The sequence below is a fragment of the Salmo salar genome, chromosome ssa12 (genome assembly GCF_905237065.1).
Source record: "Salmo salar chromosome ssa12, Ssal_v3.1, whole genome shotgun sequence".
NCBI lineage: Eukaryota > Metazoa > Chordata > Actinopteri > Salmoniformes > Salmonidae > Salmo > Salmo salar.
The window spans coordinates 2,326,692-2,347,772 of NC_059453.1; the positions used below are offsets into that span (position 1 = coordinate 2,326,692).

The window sequence follows — 21,081 nt, forward strand, 5'->3', positions numbered from 1 at the left end:
GGAGGAAGAGGAGAGAGAGATGTGGAGGAGGAAGAGGAGAGGGGAGAGGAGAGGTGTAGGAATAGGAGAGAGAGAGAGATGAGGTGGAGGAAGATGAGAGAGAGATGAGGTGGAGGAAGAGGAGAGGTGGAGGAAGAGGAGACAGAGATGAGGTGGAGGAAGAGGAGAGGAGAGGTGGATGAAGAGGAGAGAGATGAGGTTGAGGAAGAGGAGGGAGAGATGAGGTGGAGGAAGAGGAGAGAGAGATGAGGTGGAGGAAGAGGAGAGAGATAAGGTGGAGGAAGAGGAGAGGAGAGGTGGAGGAAGAGGAGAGAGATGAGGTGGAGGAAGAGGAGGGAGAGATGAGGTGGAGGAAGAGGAGAGGAGAGAGAGAGGTGGAGGAAGAGGAGAGGTTGTCTCACCAAAGTCTGGCGTGTCCCTCTTCATCTCCTCCAGAAACACCACCGTCTTCCTCACAACAGAGCCGTAGCTGTACCCTGTACCACACACACACACACACACACACACACACACACACACACACACACACACACACACACACAGTTTATAGTTAGAGGTGGTATGTGTGTTGGGCTGTGATGTGCGTGTGCGTGCGGGAGGGGGCGGTGATCACCTTTTTCCAGTCCTTCCATGACCTGCAGCCTGATGATGTCACCTTTATGGAAAGCGAGGAGAGAACGATCGTCTGTCACCAAGTTACGCTCCGCTACCACGTACTGGGAGTCCTGGAGGAGGAGGAGGGGAGGAGAGGGGGAGGAGGGGAGAGGAGGAGGAGAGGGAGGAGGAGGGGGAGGAGAGGAGAGGGGAGGGGACAGGAGGAGGAGGGAGAGGAGGAGGAGGAGAGGAGAGGGAGAGGGGGAGGAGGAGAGGAGGAGAGAGGGGGAGATGGGGAGGAGGGGGGGGAGGAGGGGGAGAGGAGGGGGAGAGAGTGGGAGGGAAGAAGAGGAGGGGAGACAAGGAGGAGGAGGGAGGGAAGAGGAGGGGAGAGGGAGAGGGAGAAGGGAGGGAAGAGGAGGAGGGGAGAGGGGGAGGAGGGAGGGAAGAGGAGGAGGGGAGAGGGTGAGGAGGGAGGTAAGAGAGAGGGGGGAGAGATGGAGGGGGGTAATTTGTATTTCCGGTAACTAAATAACAAATCAACGTATCAGAGATCTTAAATAGTAGAGCCACATTCCATTGTATTTGATAAACTACGTGGTGTTTATACTTAACTTGGCTACTAACCAAAAAAAACACAGTTTTGCATAAATTACCAAATGCAATGTTTTTTTTATTTTACATTTCCCCTTTTCCACAGAACTGAAGCTGTAGGAGGAGGGTACAATGTATACGTTTATATTCAGACCTTGTAAAATACAGTAACCCTGGATTACATTTTAGTCATTTTAGCAGACGCTCTTATCCAGAGCGACTTACAGTAGTGAATGCATACATTTCATAATTTTTTAACATTTATTTGTTAAAAAAAAAAAATCCCCATACTGGTCCCTCGTGGGAATCAAACCCACAACCCTGGTGTTGCAAACACCATGCTCTACCAACTGAGCCACACGGGACCGGATAGATGGCAGTACCATTTTAACGTCCATGCCCATTAGCATGCATGAAGTGTGTACCTGTCACAGTTGTCGTAAGGAAGAAGCGGACCAAAGTGCTGCGTGTGTGTCGTTCCACATTTTATTTACATTGTGAAACTATGCGATACATAAACTCCCTGTGGCTCAGTTTGTAGAGCATGGTGTGTGGAATGCCAGGGTTGTGGGTTCGATTCCCACGGGGGACCAGTACAAAAAAAAAATGCATGAAAATGAAATGTATGCATTCACTACTGTAAGTCGCTCTGGATAAGAGCATCTGCTAAATGACTAAAATGTAAATGTAATAAATAAATGTAAATGTAATAAAGAACAAAACAACAAACTGTGACGCAGAGGTGAAACATACACTAACTCAAAAACAATCTCCCACAAACCCAGGTAGAAAAAAAAAACCTACTTAAGTATGATCTCCAATTAGAGACAATGATGACCAGCTGCCTCTAATTGGAGATCATCCCAAACAAAACCCCAACATAGAAATACAAAACTAGACCCTGACAAAATACAAAAACCCCTGCTCTCACGCCCTGACCTACTCTACCCTAGAAAATAACATCTTTCTTTGGTCAGGACGTGACAGTACCTTCTTGATGTCAGTAATAAAGTAGTTTTGTGTTAGTATTAAGTATTGTGAGTGTTTACCTTCTTGATCTCAGTGATGAAGTCGTCCACCATGTGTTTGACCTGCGGAGCCTTGGCTGAGAACAAAATCAGCTTCTCATTGGTCAGATGAAACTCCAGCATGTTCTCTGACTGTACGGTCAAAAAAAGGATGTCCGCGTAGCTACGGAGACAGAGAGACAACGTAACTACGGAGACAGAGAGACAACGTAACTATGGAGACAGAGAGACAAGGTAACTATGGAGACAGAGAGACAATGTAACTACGGAGACAGAGAGACAACATATATACGGAGACAGAGAGACAACGTAGCTACGGACACAGAGAGACTATGGAGACAGATACAACGTAACTACGGAGACAGAGAGATAACGTAACTACAGAGACAGAGAGACAACGTAGCTACGGACACAGAGAGACTATGGAGACAGATACAACGTAACTACGGAGACCAGAGAGATAACGTAACTACAGAGACAGAGAGACAACGTAGCTACGGACACAGAGAGACTATGGAGACAGATACAACGTAACTACAGAGACAGAGAGATAACGTCACTACAGAGACAGAGAGACAACGTAACTACGGAGACAGAGAGACAACGTAGCTATGGAGACAGAGAGACAACGTAGCTATGGAGACAGAGAGACAACGAAACTACGGAGACAGAGAGACAACGTAACAACGGAGACAGAGAGACAACGTAACTATTGAGACACATAAAGACAGAATAACTACGGACAAAGAGACATAAACAAAATAGACGAAGACACAGGAACAGGTGTACCTACTGTAATTTTTGCCAATATTTTGGCATCACAACCTAAGATTGTGATCAGGGCACCAGTTTGTTTACAAACATTCTCTCTTTAGATTTAAAAACAATATGAATAATAAACCAAAAAAAGCAGTATGTACATGAAAGGTCGTAGCAGGGTTAGAGGTACGTAGTGTAAGGTAGTAGTAGGGTTACAGGAACGTAGTGTAAGGTAGTAGTAGGGTTAGTGTTAGGGTTAGAGGTACGTAGTTTAAGGTAGTAGTAGAGTTAGAGGAACGTAGTGTAAGGTAGTAGTAGGGTTAGTGTTAGGGTTAGAGGTACGTAGTGTAAGGTAGTAGTAGGGTTAGAGGAACGTAGTGTAAGGTAGTAGTAGAGTTAGAGGAACGTAGTGTAAGGTAGTAGTAGGGTTAGTGTTAGGGTTAGAGGTACGTAGTGTAAGGTAGTAGTAGAGTTAGAGGTACGTAGTAAAGGTAGTAGTAGGGTTAGAGGTACATAGTGTAAGGTAGTAGTAGGGTTAGAGGTACGTAGTGTAAGGTAGTAGTAGAGTTAGAGGAACGTAGTGTAAGGTAGTAGTAGGGTTAGGGTTAGAGGTATGTAGTGTAAGGTAGTAGTAGGGTTAGAGGTACGTAGTGTAAGGTAGTAGTAGGGTTAGAGGTACGTAGTGAAAGGTAGTTGTAGGGTTAGAGGTACGTAGTGTAAGGTAGTAGTAGGGTTAGAGGTACGTAGTGTAAGGTAGTAGTAGGGTTAGAGGTACGTAGTGTAAGGTAGTAGTAGGGTTAGAGGTACGTAGTGTAAGGTAGTAGTAGGGTTACAGGAACGTAGTGTAAGGTAGTAGTAGGGTTAGAGGTACGTAGTGTAAGGTAGTAGTAGAGTTAGAGGAACGTAGTGTAAGGTAGTAGTAGGGTTAGAGGTACGTAGTGTAAGGTAGTAGTAGGGTTAGTGTTAGGGTTAGAGGTACGTAGTGTAAGGTAGTAGTAGAGTTAGAGGTACGTAGTGTAAGGTAGTAGTAGGGTTAGAGGTACGTAGTGTAAGGTAGTAGTAGAGTTAGAGGTACGTAGTGTAAGGTAGTAGTAGGGTTAAAGGTACGTAGTGTAAGGTAGTAGTAGGGTTAGTGTTAGGGTTAGAGGTACGTAGTGTAAGGTAGTAGTAGGGTTAGAGGAACGTAGTGTAAGGTAGTAGTAGGGTTAGAGGTACATAGTGAAAGGTAGTAGTAGGGTTAGAGGAACGTAGTGTAAGGTAGTAGTAGAGTTAGAGGTACGTAGTGTAAGGTAGTAGTAGGGTTAGAGGAACGTAGTGTAAGGTAGTTGTAGGGTTAGAGGAACGTAGTGTAAGGTAGTAGTAGGGTTAGAGGAACGTAGTGTAAGGTAGTAGTAGAGTTAGAGGAACGTAGTGTAAGGTAGTAGTAGGGTTAGAGGAACGTAGTGTAAGGTAGTTGTAGAGTTAGAGGTTCGAAGTGTAAGGTAGTAGTAGGGTTAGAGGCAACGTAGTGTAAGGTAGTAGTAGGGTTAGAGGTACGTAGTGTAAGGTAGTAGTAGGGTTAGAGGTACGTAGTGAAAGGTAGTAGTAGGGTTAGAGGTACGTAGTGAAAGGTAGTAGTAGGGTTAAAGGTACGTAGTGTAAGGTAGTAGTAGGGTTAGCGAGAGGAACGTAGTGTAAGGTAGTAGTAGGGTTAGAGGTACGTAGTGTAAGGTAGTAGTAGAGTTAGAGGTTCGAAGTGTAAGGTAGTAGTAGGGTTAGAGGAACGTAGTGTAAGGTAGTAGTAGGGTTAGAGGTACGTAGTGTAAGGTAGTAGTAGAGTTAGAGGTTCGAAGTGTGAGGTAGTAGTAGAGTTAGAGGTACGTAGTGTAAGGTAGTAGTAGGGTTAGAGGTACGTAGTGTAAGGTAGTAGTAGGGTTAGAGGAACGTAGTGTAAGGTAGTAGTAGGGTTAGAGGTACGTAGTGTAAGGTAGTAGTAGGGTTAGAGGAACGTAGTGTAAGGTAGTAGTAGGGTTAGAGGTACGTAGTGTAAGGTAGTAGTAGAGTTAGAGGTTCGAAGTGTAAGGTAGTAGTAGAGTTAGAGGTACGTAGTAAAGGTAGTAGTAGGGTTAGAGGTACATAGTGTAAGGTAGTAGTAGGGTTAGAGGTACGTAGTGTAAGGTAGTAGTAGAGTTAGAGGTACGTAGTAAAGGTAGTAGTAGGGTTAAAGGTACGTAGTGTAAGGCAGTAGTAGGGTTAGAGGAACGTACGTGTAATGTCGTAGGACTCTGAAGTAGTCCGACTCTTTAGTGCTGCTCTTCACTGTCTTCAGGAGCTTCATCCCAGTGTGAGAAACGGACAACACCTGTACACCTGTACCTGCACTACCCTACACACACACACACACACACACACACACACACACACACACACACACACACACACACACACACACACACACTTGTAAGATAAACGGTGATGGATTAAACTATACTGACATTACACACATAAATGAGAGGTCAAACACACACAGGACACGCAACAGGAAGTCATGTCGTAGAACAGGAAATCATGTGGTACAACAGAAAGTAATGTGATGCAACAGGAAGTCATGTGGTAGAACAGGAAGTCATGTGGTGCAACAGGAAGTCATGTGGTGCAACCGGAAGTCACGTGATGCAACAGGAAGTCATGTGATGCAACAGGAAGTCATGTGGTGCAACAGGAAGTCATGTGATGCAAAATAAGTAATGTGGTACAACAGGAAGTCATGTGTTACAACATGAAGTCATGTGGTTCAACAGGAAGTCATGTGATGCAAAAAGAAGTCATATGGTACAACATGAAGTCATGTGGTTCAACAGGAAGTCATGTGATGCAACAGGAAGTCAATTGGTTTAACAGGAAGTCATGTGGTGCAACATGAAGTCATGTGACTCACAGAGGCAGGAAATAGGCATGAAAAATAAATATCCCAGGATTCTTTGGCTACTGTGACAACTGCCTTCTTCACCTCCTCGTCCACTGTGTCCGTGTTACGCTCGACGCCATGTTTCTCTGTTAGACACAGTTCCGTTTTTACATGTTAGTAATTCAGTGGACGCTCTTACCCAGGAGCAACTCGCAGTACTGAGGGCGTACATTTTCATACTGGTCCCAGGTGGGAATCAAACCCACAATCCTGGTGTTGCGAGTGCCGTGCTCTACCAACTGAACCACACAGGATTTAAACAGTAAGGAAATGAATTGTCAGTGAACATACAAATGTATTCCCTTTCACCCAGAGCAGTGTGGGTAATGTATTTACTCACCAAACAGAGACTTCATCTTCATTCTCTCCTGATTGGAGATTCTAACACACGCCGGAGACAGAGTGTCATTTACTATCTGGAGAGGAGGAGAGGAGAGGAGAGAGAGGAGAGAGGAGGAGAGAGGAGGAGAGGAGAGAGAGGAGAGATGAGGAGAGGAGAGAGAGGAGAAGAGAAGAGAGGAGAAGAGAGGAGAAGAGAGAGGAGGAGAGGGATGAGGAGAGAGTAGAGAAGAGGAGAGAGGTTACATTAAGAACATATATATGATAACAGTATTACAGGAATATGATAACAGTGTTACAGGAATATCATAACAGTGTTACAGGAATATGATAGGAGTGATACAGGAATATGATAATGGTATTACAGGAATATGATAACGGTATTACAGGAATATGATAACAGTATTACAGGAATATGATAACAGTGTTACAGGAATATGATAACAGTGATATGAATATGATAAAAGTGTTACAGGAATATGATAACAGTATTACAGGAATATGATAACAGTATTACAGGAATGTGATAACAGTTATACAGGAATATGATAACAGTGATACAGGAATATGATAACAGTGTTACAGGAATATGATAACAGTGTTACAGGAATATGATAACAGTAATACAGGAATATGATAACAGTGTTACAGGAATATGATAACAGTATTACAGGAATATGATAACAGTATTACAGGAATGTGATAACAGTGATACAGGAATATGATAACAGTGATACAGGAATATGATAACAGTGTTACAGGAATATGATAACAGTGTTACAGGAATATGATAACAGTGATACAGGAATATGATAACAGTGTTACAGGAATATGATAACAGTGTTACAGGAATATGATAATAGTGATACAGGAATATGATAACAGAGATACAGGAATATGATAACAGAGATACATATTCCTGATTCACTATTGTAAAGTGGTTGTTCCACTGGATATCATAAGGTGAATGCACCAATTTGTAAGTCGTTCTGGATAAGAGCGTCTGCTAAATGACTTAAATGTAAATGTAATACAGGAATATGATAACAGTTTATATTATGATAGTTCAATATGTTATTAAAAAAACAACTATCCCACCTGTTTGAATATGAGGTCCAGCACCAGGGGGTGGTCGAAGCCGTCATTAGGGTAGAACACCTGAAACCAGGAAAGACACTGACGTTAGGACTGAATATGAAGTCCGTTACCAGGGGATGTTTGAAACTGTCTTTAAGGTACAAAAGATTTGGCATGGGTTCTCAGATCCTCAAAAGGTTTTTTACAGCTGCACCATCGAGAGCATCCTGACGGGTTGCATCACTGCCTGTGTTATGGCAACTGCTCGGGCCTCCGACCGCAAGGCGCTACAGAGGGTAATGCGAACGGCCCAGTATATCACCGGGGCCAAGCTTCCTAGCCATCCAGGACCTTTATACCAGGCGGTGTCAGAGGAAGGCCCCAAAGAATTGTCAAAGACTCCAGTCACCCAAGTCATACACTGTTCTCTCTGGTACCACTTGCCGTGCACCAAGTCTAGGTCCAAAAGGCTTCTGTCTGAACAGCTTCTACCCCCAAGACACAAGACTCCTGAACACCTAATAAAATGGCTACCCAGACTATTTACACCCGTGTGTGTGTGTGTGTGTGTGTGTGTGTGTGTGTGTGTGTGTGTGTGTGTGTGTGTGTGTGTGTGTGTGTGTGTGTGTGTGTGTGTGTGTGTGTGTGTGTGTGTGTGTGTGTGTGTGTGTGTACCTCCTTCCTGAGGTAGATCTCCCAGGGTACGTTGGTGTAGGTGTAGTGTTCCTGTGATTTGCTGCGATGCAGTTGGGTCTGAATAGTCTCCGCCTCCACTGGCAGCTCCCGCGATACTATGGGACGACACAGCTGTCACTCAAACAACCAGACGCACACCGCCCATTGGCTCAAAGAGCTGTCACTCCACACAAACACACAGCCCATTGGCTCAAAGAGCTGTCACTCAACAACCAGACGCACACAGCCCATTGGCCCTGAGAGTTGTCACTCAAACAACTACCCAGAGCCCATTGGTTCTTAGAGCCTGTCAATCAACAACGAGAGACACACACACACACACCAAAGTGTCCGTCAGTGTTGTACCTGGTAGAGGCAGTGGTTCAGGGCGTTCCGGGACCTTCTTCTTCTTCTTGGACCTCTTGGTGGGATTAAACCCTGCTTCCTTCAGAGCCGTCGCAGAGGGGCTTGGGCCTAAGGGACGCTTGGGCTGGAGAGAGATACCCGAGAGATGGGGAAGTATTTATCTCTGGGGTGTGTGTGTGTGTGTGTGTGTGTGTGTGTGTGTGTGTGTGTGTGTGTGTGTGTGTGTGTGTGTGTGTGTGTGTGTGTGTGTGTGTGTGTGTGTGTGTGTATGTGTGTATGTGTGTGTGTGAGTGAGTGTGTGTGTGTGTGTGTGTGTCAGTGTGTGTGTCAGTGTGTGTGTGTGTGTGTGTGTGTGTGTGTGTGTGTGTGTGTGTGTGTGTGTGTGTGTGTGTGTACCTGTGGTGCTGGGTTGTCCATCTGAGGTCTGAGGATCTCTAGAGCTTCATCACGAGGATTGTGCATTTTCATAAACTTCCCCTCCGGTCTCCTGAAACACAGAGGACATGAGGACTGAATAAGACTGAATAAGACTGAATAAGACTGAATAAAACTGACTGAATAAGACTGACTGAATAAGACTGAATATGACTGACTGAATAAGACTGAATAAGACTGACTGAATAAGACTGACTGAATAAGACTGAATAAGACTGAATAAGACTGACTGAATACGATTAAATAAGACTGAATAAGACTGACTGAATAAGACTGAACAAGACTGACTGACTAAGACTGACTGAATAAGACTGAACAAGACTGACTGACTAAGACTGACTGAATAAGACTGAATAAGACTGAGTGAATAAGACTGAATAAGACTGAATATGACTGACTGAATAAGACTGACAGAATAAGACTAAATGGATAAGACTGAATAAGACTGACTGAATAAGACTGAATAAGACTGACCGAATAAGACTGAATAAGACTGACTGAATAAGACTGAATAAGACTGACTGAATAAGACTGATTAAGGCTGACTGAAAAAGACTGAATAGGACTGACTGAATAAGACAGAATAAGAATGACTTAAAAAGACAGAATAAGACTGACAGAATAAGACTGAATAAGACTGACTGAATAAGACTGAATAAGACTGACTGAATAAGACTGAATAAGACTGACTGAATAAGACTGACTGAGACTGAATAAGATTAAATAAGACTGACGGAATAAGACTGAATAAGACTGACCTAATATGACAGAATAAGACTGACGGAATAAGACTGACTGAATAAGACTGACTGAATAAGACTGACTGAGACTGAATAAGATTAAATAAGATTGACTTAATAAGACAGAATAAGACTGACTGAATAAGACTGACGGAATAAGACTGAATCTGACTGAGACTGACTGAATAAGACTGAGTAAGACCGACTGAATAAGACTGAATAAGACTGACGGAATAAGACTGACTGAATAAGACTGACTGAATAAGACTGAATAAGACTGCCTGAAAAAAAATGAATAAGACTGAATAATACTGACTGAATAAGACTGAATAAGTAGGCTGAATAAGACTGAGTGAATAAGACTGAATAAGACTGAATAAGACTGACTGAATAAGTCTGACTGAATAAGACTGAATAAGACTGACTGAATAATACTGAATAAGACTGACTAATACTGACTGAATAATACTGAATAAGACTGACTGAATAAGACTGACTGAATAAGACTGAATAAGACTGACTGAATAAGACTGACTGAATAAGACTGACTGAATAAGACTGAATAAGACTGACTGAATAAGACTGAATAAGACTGACTGAGACTGACTGAGACTGACTGAGTAAGACTGACTGAATAAGACTGAATAAGAACTGACTGAATAAGACTGAATAAGACTGCATAAGAACTGGCTGAATAAGACTGACTGAATAAGACTGAATAAGACTGAATAAGAACTGACTGAATAAGACTGAATGAGACTGACTGAATAAGACTGCATAAGAACTGACTGAATAAGACTGACTGAATAAGACTGAATAAGACTGAATAAGAACTGACTGATTAAGACTGCATAAGAACTGACTGAATAAGACTGACTGAATAAGACTGAATAAGCCTGAATAAGAACTGACTGAATAAGACTGAATAAGAACTGACTGAATAAGACTGAATAGGACTGACTGAATAAGACTGCATAAGAACTGACTGAATAAGACTGACTGAATAAGACTGAATAAGACTGAATAAGAACTGACTGAATAAGACTGCATAAGAACTGACTGAATAAGACTGACTGAATAAGACTGAATAAGCCTGAATAAGAACTGACTGAATAAGACTGAATAAGAACTGACTGAATAAGACTGAATAGGACTGACTGAATAAAACAGACTGAATAAGGATGAAAATAAGCTGTTATTGGAAATTGGTACTGTAAGTTACTGTTATTGAAATTGAATAGAAGCTGAATAGAAGCTGAATAGAAGCTGAATAGATTCTGAATAGAAGCTGAATAGAAGCTGAATAGAAACTGAAGTGATTCTGAATAGAAGCTAAATAGAAGCTGAATAGAAGCTGAATAGATTCTGAATAGAAACTGAATAGATTCTGAAGAGGAGCTGAATAGTCTGGAGTCAGAATAGAGTTTTCATGAAGCTGAGCACTGTGTGTGTGTGTGTGTGTGTGTGTGTGTGTGTGTGTGTGTGTGTGTGTGTGTGTGTGTGTGTGTGTGTGTGTGTGTGTGTGTGTGTGTGTGTGTGTGTGTGACCTCGAACCTCTTGCCCGGCGGTAGGGCATCAGTCAGTGGCGGAGGAGAGTCATACTGTCTGATGATATCCTTGATGTTACTGCTGGGGACGATGTCAACCTGAGGCAACACTGACGACTTCACCACCTCAGCAGCAGGGGGCGCAGGACTGGTAACCACCGGGGCTACAAATCACAGGGGGAGAGAGGACTGGTCACCACTGGGGAGAGAGGACTGGTCACCACTGGGGAAAGAGAGGACTGGTCACCACTGGGGAGAGAGGACTGGTCACCACTGATGGAAAGAGGACTGGTCACCACTGGGGAGAGAGAACTGGTCACCACTGGGGGAGAGAGGACTGGTCACCACTGGGGGAGAGAGGACTGGTCACCACTGGGGGAGAGAGGACTGGTCACCACTAGGGAGAGAGGACTGGTCACCACTGGGGAAAGAGGACTGGTCACCAGTGGGGAGAGAGGACTGGTCGCCACTGGGGAGAGAGGACTGGTCACCACTGGGGAGAGAGGACTGGTCACCACTGGGGAGAGAGGACTGGTCACCACTGGGGAGAGAGGACTGGTCACCACTGGGGAGAGAGAGGACTGGTCACCACTGGGGGAGAGAGGACTGGTCACCACTGGGGGAGAGAGGACTGGTCACCACTGGGGAGAGAGGACTGGTCACCACTGGGGAGAGAGGACTGGTCACCACTAGGGAGAGAGGACTGGTCACCACTGGGGAGAAATGACTTGTCACCACTGGGGAGAGAGGACTGGTCACCACTGGGGAGAGAGGACTGGTCACCACCGGGGAGAGAGGACTGGTCACCACTGGGGAGAGAGAGGACTGGTCACCACTGGGGAGAGAGGACTGGTCGCCACAGGGGAGAGAGGACTGGTCACCACTGGGGAGAGAGGACTGGTCACCACTGGGGAGAGAGGACTGGTCACCACTGGGGAGAGAAAGGACTGGTCACCACTGGAGAGAGAGCTCTGGTCACCACTGGGGAGAGAGGACTGGTCACCACTGGGGAGAGAGGACTGGTCACCACTGGGGAGAGAGGACTGGTCACCACTGGGGAGAGTGGACTGGTCACCAATGGGGAGAGAGGACTGGTCACCCCTGGGGAGAGAGGACTGGTCACCACTGGGGAGAGAGGACTGGTCACCACTGGGGAGAGAGAGGACTGGTCACCACTGGGGAGAGAGGACTGGTCACCACTGGGGAGAGAGGACTGGTCACCACTGGGGAGAGAGGACTGGTCACCACTGGGGGAGAGAGGACTGGTCACCACTGGGGAGAGAGGACTGGTCACCACTGGGGAGAGAGGACTGGTCACCACTGGGGAGAGAGGACTGGTCCCCACTGGGGAAGAGGACTGGTCACCACTGGGGAGAGAGGACTGGTCCCCACTGGGGAGAGAGGACTGGAAGTGTTGTAAATCATATGATGTCTGATTGTGTTCTAAATCATATGCCACAATAAGAAGCAAACATTTATTAACCTGTTGGGGCTAGGGGGCAGTATTTTCACGGCTGGATAAAAAAACGTACCCGATTTCATCTGGTTACTAATCCTACCCAGTAACTAGAATATGCATGTACTTATTATATATGGATAGAAAACACCCTAAAGTTTCTAAAACTGTTTGAATGGTGTCTGTGAGTATAACAGAACTCATTTGGCAGGCAAAACCCTGAGACATTTTCTGACAGGAAGTGGATACCTGATGTGTTGAATTACCTTTAAGCCTATGCCATTGAAACACACAGGGGTTGATTAATGTTTTGGCACTTCCTATTGCTTCCACTAGATGTCACCAGCCTTTACAAAGTGTTTTGAGTCTTTTACTGTGAGATCTGACCGAACAAGAGCCATGGAACGGTGATGGCCGATTAGACTCTGGCGCGCGAGTTCATGTTGGGTACCCTCGTTCCAATACGTTATAAAAGAGAATGCATTCGTCCACCTTGAATATTATTCATGTTCTGGTTAAAAAAGGCACTAATGATTTATGCTATACAACGTTTGACATGTTTGAACGAACGTAAATATATTTTTTCCCCTCGTTCATGACGAGAAGTCCGGCTGGCTTAGATCATGTGCTAACAACACGGCGCTTTTTGGATATAAATGATGAGCTTTTTTGAACAAAACTACATTCGTTATGGACCTGGGATTCCTGGAAGTGACATCTGATGAAGAGAATCAAAGGTAATGGATTATTTACATAGTATTTTCGATTTTAGATCTCTCCAACATGGCCGTTTGTCTGTATAGCAAAGCATATTTTTCTGGGCGCAGTGCTCAGATTATTGCAAAGTGTGATTTCCCAGTAAGGTTATTTTTAAATCTGGCAAGTTGATTGCGTTCAAGAGATGTAAATCTATAATTCTTTAAATGACAATATAATAATGTTTTCTAATTTTAATTATTTAATTTGTGGTGCTGACTTGACTGCCGGTTATTGGAGGGAAACAATTTCCTCAACATCAATGCCATAGTAAAACGCTGTTTTTGGATATAAATATGAACTTGATAGAACTAAAAATGCATGCATTGTCTAACATAATGTCCTAGGAGTGTCATCTGATGGAGATTGTAAAAGGTTAGTGCATCATTTTAGCTGGTTTTATGGTTTGGTGACGCCCGTCTTTGAATTGACAAAACATTACACACAGCTATTGTCAATGTACTCTCCTAACATAATCTAACTTTATGCTTTCGCCGTAAAACCTTTTTGAAATCGGACAACGTGGTTAGATTAAGGAGATGTTTATCTTTCAAAGGGTGTAAGATAGTTGTATGTTTGAAAAATTTGAATTTTGACATTTATTTGGTTTCAAATTTGCCGCTCTTGAAATGCACCTGCTGTTGATAGGGTGCACCACGGGTGGCACGCTAGCGTCACACATAGCCCCAAGAAGTTAATTAATGAATTACCAAACTTCCTGGCAGGTTCCTTGCTGATGGGGACGGCTGGAGACTTCTGATGAGGAACCCAGTCTTTACCTTCCAGCTTGGCCTGAGGAGGAGGAAGCCACACAACACACACCTGAAGTCCTAATGTCCTGCAGATACACCAGTCAACCTGGAGTCCTAACGTCCTGCAGATACACCACAGTCAACCTGGAGTCCTAACGTCCTGCAGATACACCACAGTCAACCTGGAGTCCTAACGTCCTGACCTGCAGATACACCACAGTCAACCTGAAGTCCTAACGTTCTGCAGATACACCACAGTCAACCTGGAGTCCTAACGTCCTGCAGATACACCACAGTCAACCTGGAGTCCTAACGTCCTGCAGATACACCACAGTCAACCTGGAGTCCTAATGTCCTGCAGATACACTACAGTCAACCTGGCGTCCTAACGTCCTGACCTGCAGATACACCACAGTCAACCTGGCGTCCTAACGTCCTGACCTGCAGATACACCACAGTCAACCTGGAGTCCTAACGTCCTGACCTGCAGATACACCACAGTCAACCTGAAGTCCTAACGTCCTGCAGATACACCACAGTCAACCTGGAGTCCTAACGTCCTGCAGATACACCACAGTCAACCTGGAGTCCTAACGTCCTGCAGATACACCACAGTCAACCTGGAGTCCTAATGTCCTGCAGATACACTACAGTCAAACTGGCGTCCTAACGTCCTGACCTGCAGATACACCACAGTCAACCTGGCGTCCTAACGTCCTGACCTGCAGATACACCACAGTCAACCTGGAGTCCTAACGTCCTGACCTGCAGATACACCACAGTCAACCTGAAGTCCTAACGTCCTGCAGATACACCACAGTCAACCTGGAGTCCTAACGTCCTGCAGATACACCACAGTCAACCTGGAGTCCTAACGTCCTGGAGATACACCACAGTCAACCTGAAGTCCTAACGTCCTGACCTGCAGATACACCACAGTCAACCTGGAGTACTAACGTCATGCAGATACACCACAGTCAACCTGGAGTCCTAACGTCCTGCAGATACACCACAGTCAACCTGGAGTCCTAACGTCCTGGAGATACACCACAGTCAACCTGAAGTCCTAACGTCCTGACCTGCAGATACACCACAGTCAACCTGGAGTACTAACGTCATGCAGATACACCACAGTCAACCTGGAGTCCTAACGTCCTGCAGATACACCACAGTCAACCTGGAGTCCTAACGTCCTGACCTGCAGATACACCACAGTCAACCTGGAGTCCTAACGTCCTGCAGATACACCACAGTCAACCTGGAGTCCTAACGTCCTGCAGATACACCACAGTCAACCTGGAGTCCTAACGTCCTGACCTGCAGATACACCACAGTCAACCTGAAGTCCTAACGTCCTGCAGATACACCACAGTCAACCTGGAGTCCTAACGTCCTGCAGATACACCACAGTCAACCTGGAGTCCTAACGTCCTGCAGATACACCACAGTCAACCTGGAGTCCTAATGTCCTGCAGATACACTACAGTCAACCTGGCGTCCTAACGTCCTGACCTGCAGATACACCACAGTCAACCTGGCGTCCTAACGTCCTGACCTGCAGATACACCACAGTCAACCTGGAGTCCTAACGTCCTGACCTGCAGATACACCACAGTCAACCTGAAGTCCTAACGTCCTGCAGATACACCACAGTCAACCTGGAGTCCTAACGTCCTGCAGATACACCACAGTCAACCTGGAGTCCTAACGTCCTGCAGATACACCACAGTCAACCTGGAGTCCTAATGTCCTGCAGATACACTACAGTCAACCTGGCGTCCTAACGTCCTGACCTGCAGATACACCACAGTCAACCTGGCGTCCTAACGTCCTGACCTGCAGATACACCACAGTCAACCTGGAGTCCTAACGTCCTGACCTGCAGATACACCACAGTCAACCTGAAGTCCTAACGTCCTGCAGATACACCACAGTCAACCTGGAGTCCTAACGTCCTGCAGATACACCACAGTCAACCTGGAGTCCTAACGTCCTGGAGATACACCACAGTCAACCTGAAGTCCTAACGTCCTGACCTGCAGATACACCACAGTCAACCTGGAGTACTAACGTCATGCAGATACACCACAGTCAACCTGGAGTCCTAACGTCCTGCAGATACACCACAGTCAACCTGGAGTCCTAACGTCCTGACCTGCAGATACACCACAGTCAATCTGCAGTCCTAACGTCCTGCAGATACACCACAGTCAACCTGGAGTCCTAACGTCCTGCAGATACACCACAGTCAACCTGGAGTCCTAACGTCCTGCAGATACACCACAGTCAACCTGGAGTCCTAACGTCCCGCAGATGCACCACAGTCAACCTGGAGTCCTAACGTCCTGACCTGCAGATACACCACAGTCAACCTGGAGTCCTAACGTCCTGCAGATACACCACAGTCAACCTGGAGTCCTAACGTCCTGGAGATACACCACAGTCAACCTGAAGTCCTAACGTCCTGACCTGCAGATACACCACAGTCAACCTGGAGTCCTAACGTCCTGCAGATACACCACAGTCAACCTGGAGTCCTAACGTCCTGCAGATACACCACAGTCAACCTGGAGTCCTAACGTCCTGACCTGCAGATACACCACAGTCAACCTGGAGTCCTAACGTCCTGCAGATACACCACAGTCAACCTGGAGTCCTAACGTCCTGCAGATACACCACAGTCAACCTGGAGTCCTAACGTCCTGCAGATACACCACAGTCAACCTGGAGTCCTAACGTCCTGCAGATACACCACAGTCAACCTGGAGTTTTACCTGGGCAGGGATAGGTACTACACTCTTAGGGAAAAGGCTTCATAAAGGGTTATTTGGCTTTCCCCGATGGAGGAACCCGTTAAAGAACCCATTTGGTTTCCCTGTAGAACCCTCAGTGGAAAGGATTATACTAGGAACCCAAAAGGGTTCTTCAAAGGGTCTCCCACGGGGACAGGTACTACACTCAGGTACGTATAGACTCACCTGGGTGGTAGGATAGGGGTCAGGGACGCTGGCTGGATGTGGCTGTACCTCAGGACTGGTGGGCTGGCTAGCATCAGGGTAGACAGGGGCATGCTGGGTAGTGGAGTTGGGTTTAAGGTTCTGGCTCTGGTCGGTAGGAAATTGGTCAGGGAGGCTGGCTGGACTGGAGGTGGCAGGGGCAGCAGCATAAGGACTGGGAGGCATGACAGCATACGGGCTAGGAGTGATGTTAGCATACGGGCTAGGAGTGGTGTTAGCATACGGGCTAGGAGTGATGTTAGCATATGGGCTAGGAGTGATGTTAGCATACGGGCTTGGGGGGAAGGGTGTGTAAGGGCTAGGGGAAGGCAGTGGGGAGGAGGGGGCTCATGGGGGGTGAGGTGAGGGGGAGGTGGGGGGAGAGGTCACGGGGGAGGTTACTAAAGCCATGGCCTGCATTGTCATCTGCTGAGCCTGGGGAGGAGGAGGAGAGGGGGAGGGAAAAGGGGTGAGGAGGGGGAGGAGAAGGAGAGGGGGAGGAGGGGGAGGAGGGAGGAGAGGGAGGAGAGGGAGGGGAGGAGGAGGAGAGGGGGAGGAGGAGGAGAGGGGGAGGAGGAGAGGGAGGGGAAGAGGGGGGGAGGAGGGGGAGGAGAGGGGAATAAGTTAGACATAACCTACAGTACCATAATGATGGGGAATAAGTTAGACATAACCTACCATAATGATGGGGAATAAGTTAGACGTAACCTACCATAATGATGGGGAATAAGTTAGACATAACCTACCATAATGATGGGGAATAAGTTAGACGTAACCTACAGTACCATAATGATGGGGAATAAGTTAGACGTAACCTACAGTACCATAATGATGGGGAATAAGTTAGACGTAACCTACCATAATGATGGGGAATAAGTTAGACGTAACCTACAGTACCATAATATTGGGGAATAAGTTAGACGTAACCTACCATAATGATGGGGAATAAGTTAGACATAACCTACCATAATGATGGTGAATAAGTTAAACGTAACCTACCATAATGATGGGGAATAAATTAGATATAACCTATAGTACCATAATAATGGTATAACCTACCATAATGATGGTGAATAAGTTAAACGTAACCTACCATAATGATGGTGAATAAGTTAAACGTAACCTACCATAATGACGGGGAATGAATTAGATATAACCTATAGTACCATAATAATGGTATAACCTACCATAATGATGGCCTGTTGGTTCATGATGGCCTGTTGCTGCTGGGCCATGACAGCATGCTGTTGATCTACTACAGAAGCCACTGGATTCACTGGATTCACTGGATTCACCGGGACCACTGGATTCACCTGGACCACCGGCAACATCGGCAGAACCCTCACCGCTGAAGGAAACATGCAAAACAACGCTACAGGCTAAATGCAGTGGTGGGAAGTACTTCATTGAAAATACTTTAAAGTACTACTTTAAATATCACCGTTTTTTTTGGTTCTTTGTACTTTACTATTTATATTTTTGTTAACTTTTACTTCACTTCAATAATGTACTTTTTACTCCGTACATTTTCCCTGACACCCAAAAGTACTTGTTAAATTTCACATTTTTTTGCAAGACAGGAAAAATTGTCCAATTAACACACTTATCAAGAGAACATCCCTGGTCATCCCTACTGCCTCTGATCTGGCGGACTCACTAAACAGAGAACATCCCTGGTCATCCCTACTGCCTCTGATCTGGCGGACTCACTAAACAGAGAACATCCCTGATCATCCCTACTGCCTCTGATCTGGAGGACTCACTAAACAGAGAACATCCCTGGCCATCCCTACTGCATCTGATCTGGCGGACTCACTAAACAGAGAACATCCCTGGTCATCCCTACTGCCTCTGATCTGGAGGACTCACTAAACAGAGAACATCCCTGGTCATCCCTACTGCCTCTGATCTGGAGGACTCACTAAACAGAGAACATCCCTGGTCAACCCTACTGCCTCTGATCTGGAGGACTCACTAAACAGAGAACATCCCTGGTCAACCCGTTCTTGAAAATGCTTATGATCCTAACTCCAACAGTGTAGCAATACCTAACAATACAAAACAATACACACAAATCAATTAATTAAGTAATATAGAAATATTAGAATGAGCAATGTCAGAGTTTATATAAATATTATTATTATATTTATTATATTATTATATTTATATAAATATAAAGCTATATGGTGGTGGTGTGTGTAGACATTATTGACATCGGGGCAAATAGTACTTCGTCTATGCCTTAAAGACCGTTACTGGTAGATGGTGTCATTCCACTCTGATGGCATATCTTTTATTGACAAGTTTGAACCTTTTTTTGTGGTTCGAGTTTTATGCCGCAACCGTTAGTGGTAGATGGTGGCATTCTTGTCATTGCAACACACTATAACAAGGGGGAGTTAGAACGCTGATCTATCAGTAGTCTAAACTGTTTGCAAATAACGGAGGTGTTTTCAGTCTGAGAGAGTCTCGCCCCTCTGGCACTAGAGTCCAGCGTCAGGCAACAACAGCAACAACAACAAACTGTCGGTGGTCCTGGAGTTAAGAGAGAACTTGGGTGAATACAATGGGGGATTTACACGTGGACAGACGATTTAAAAAAAAATAATAGGCGCGGAGGCCTTTTTTGGTTTCTCTCTGTCACGGTTGTCGAAAGGAGAAGAGGACCTAAGTGCAGCGTGTGTGTCGTTCAACATTTTTATTTATACTGTGAAACTATGCAATACATAAATACACTGAATGAGAAAAAAAAACAACAAACCATGACGCAGAGATGAACACATACACAACTCAAAATGAATCACCCACAAAACCCAGGTGGAAAAAAACCCTACTTAAGTATGATCTCCAATTAGAGACAACGAGGACCAACTGCCTCTAATTGTAAATACTCCGTTTGGGTATTGGTTAGCCTACAATTAGGGTGTGGAAATGTTAGGATTATTTTTGCTTTAAGTAGCCTACTCCCGCCCGGTCACATTGTACAGCGCCATATTTTCCTAATTGAAACCCTGAGGGTTTTTTGTTTATTTCGGTTTTCTTGGAATAGAAACACCATAAAATGAATCAAATTAATTAAGCTACATTTCTTTAAAATCAATCCCATATACTATGTTCTTTCAAAAAAATAGGTTTTAAATTCTCTAGTACAGCCAATATTAAAAACAGTCAAATGCTTCTCAAAGAGATGCCCTCTGCTGGTCAAACTAGCACTAACTAGCATTAACGGCAACAATCGCCGACAATTAAATAACGTGCCGTAGAATTCTGCGGGGAGCCCGGCAAGGTGTACCACAGTACGATACAACTTTTAAAAAGAAGAACCATGTCACAGCTGTCGTTGTAGAGAGAATGGGACCAAAACGCAGCGGGTTTCGTGCTCAACATATTTATTATAAAAAATTAGAACACCACGGAAAAACAATAAACAAACTAACGGCAGGAACAAAGAAGCAGGCTCAACAAAAGCAATGCTCTCAAACAACTACCCACAAGTGACAAACAAAACACACTGTAATGGTTTTTCTTTAGAGAAGTAGAGGAGTCAGGCGCAGGACACAGGGATCAATGTAAACAAACGTGTTTACTTGAAAAATTCAATAAATCTTCTCATAGAAAAAATACATATTGCGGAGAAACACCTCCAACCACACAAAACAGGAAAACAATCACCGTCAAGACAAACAGGAAATGCAGAGGATTAAATAATGAACATAATTAGGGAAAATCAAAAACAGGTGTACACAATAAAGACAAAACCAAACAAACAGTGAAACATCGATCGGTGGCAACTAGTAAGCCGGTGACGTCGACCGCCGAACGCCGCCCGAACAAGGAGAGGGACCGACTTCGGCGGGAGTCGTGACACACACACCTATTTATAGGACTCCCAATCTCAATTGAGAGTCCAGCACCCAACCTACACATAGAAAAACTACCCTAGAACATACACATAGAAATACAAACATAGACCAGTGACCAAAAAATAACCCGTAATACATAAATAAACTACCCTCTGCC

The 21,081-nt window shown here is 45.1% G+C and overlaps 1 protein-coding gene across 1 annotated transcript in view; it reads right to left on the bottom strand.

The window, feature by feature from the left end:
* Positions 1–21,081, bottom strand: part of LOC106592580 (unconventional myosin-XV) — a 261,893-nt gene that overhangs the window by 57,694 nt on the left and 183,118 nt on the right. The window contains exons 34-46 of the mRNA XM_045692035.1: positions 17,044–17,380; positions 14,024–14,105; positions 11,109–11,265; positions 8,776–8,866; positions 8,380–8,503; positions 8,014–8,129; positions 7,360–7,419; positions 6,263–6,338; positions 5,893–6,008; positions 5,222–5,340; positions 2,238–2,379; positions 614–725; positions 402–476 (exon numbers count right to left, since the gene is read on the bottom strand). Of these exons, the coding sequence (XP_045547991.1) occupies positions 402–476; positions 614–725; positions 2,238–2,379; positions 5,222–5,340; positions 5,893–6,008; positions 6,263–6,338; positions 7,360–7,419; positions 8,014–8,129; positions 8,380–8,503; positions 8,776–8,866; positions 11,109–11,265; positions 14,024–14,105; positions 17,044–17,380 (1,607 nt within the window). The remainder of the gene's footprint in view (positions 1–401; positions 477–613; positions 726–2,237; positions 2,380–5,221; positions 5,341–5,892; positions 6,009–6,262; positions 6,339–7,359; positions 7,420–8,013; positions 8,130–8,379; positions 8,504–8,775; positions 8,867–11,108; positions 11,266–14,023; positions 14,106–17,043; positions 17,381–21,081) is intronic.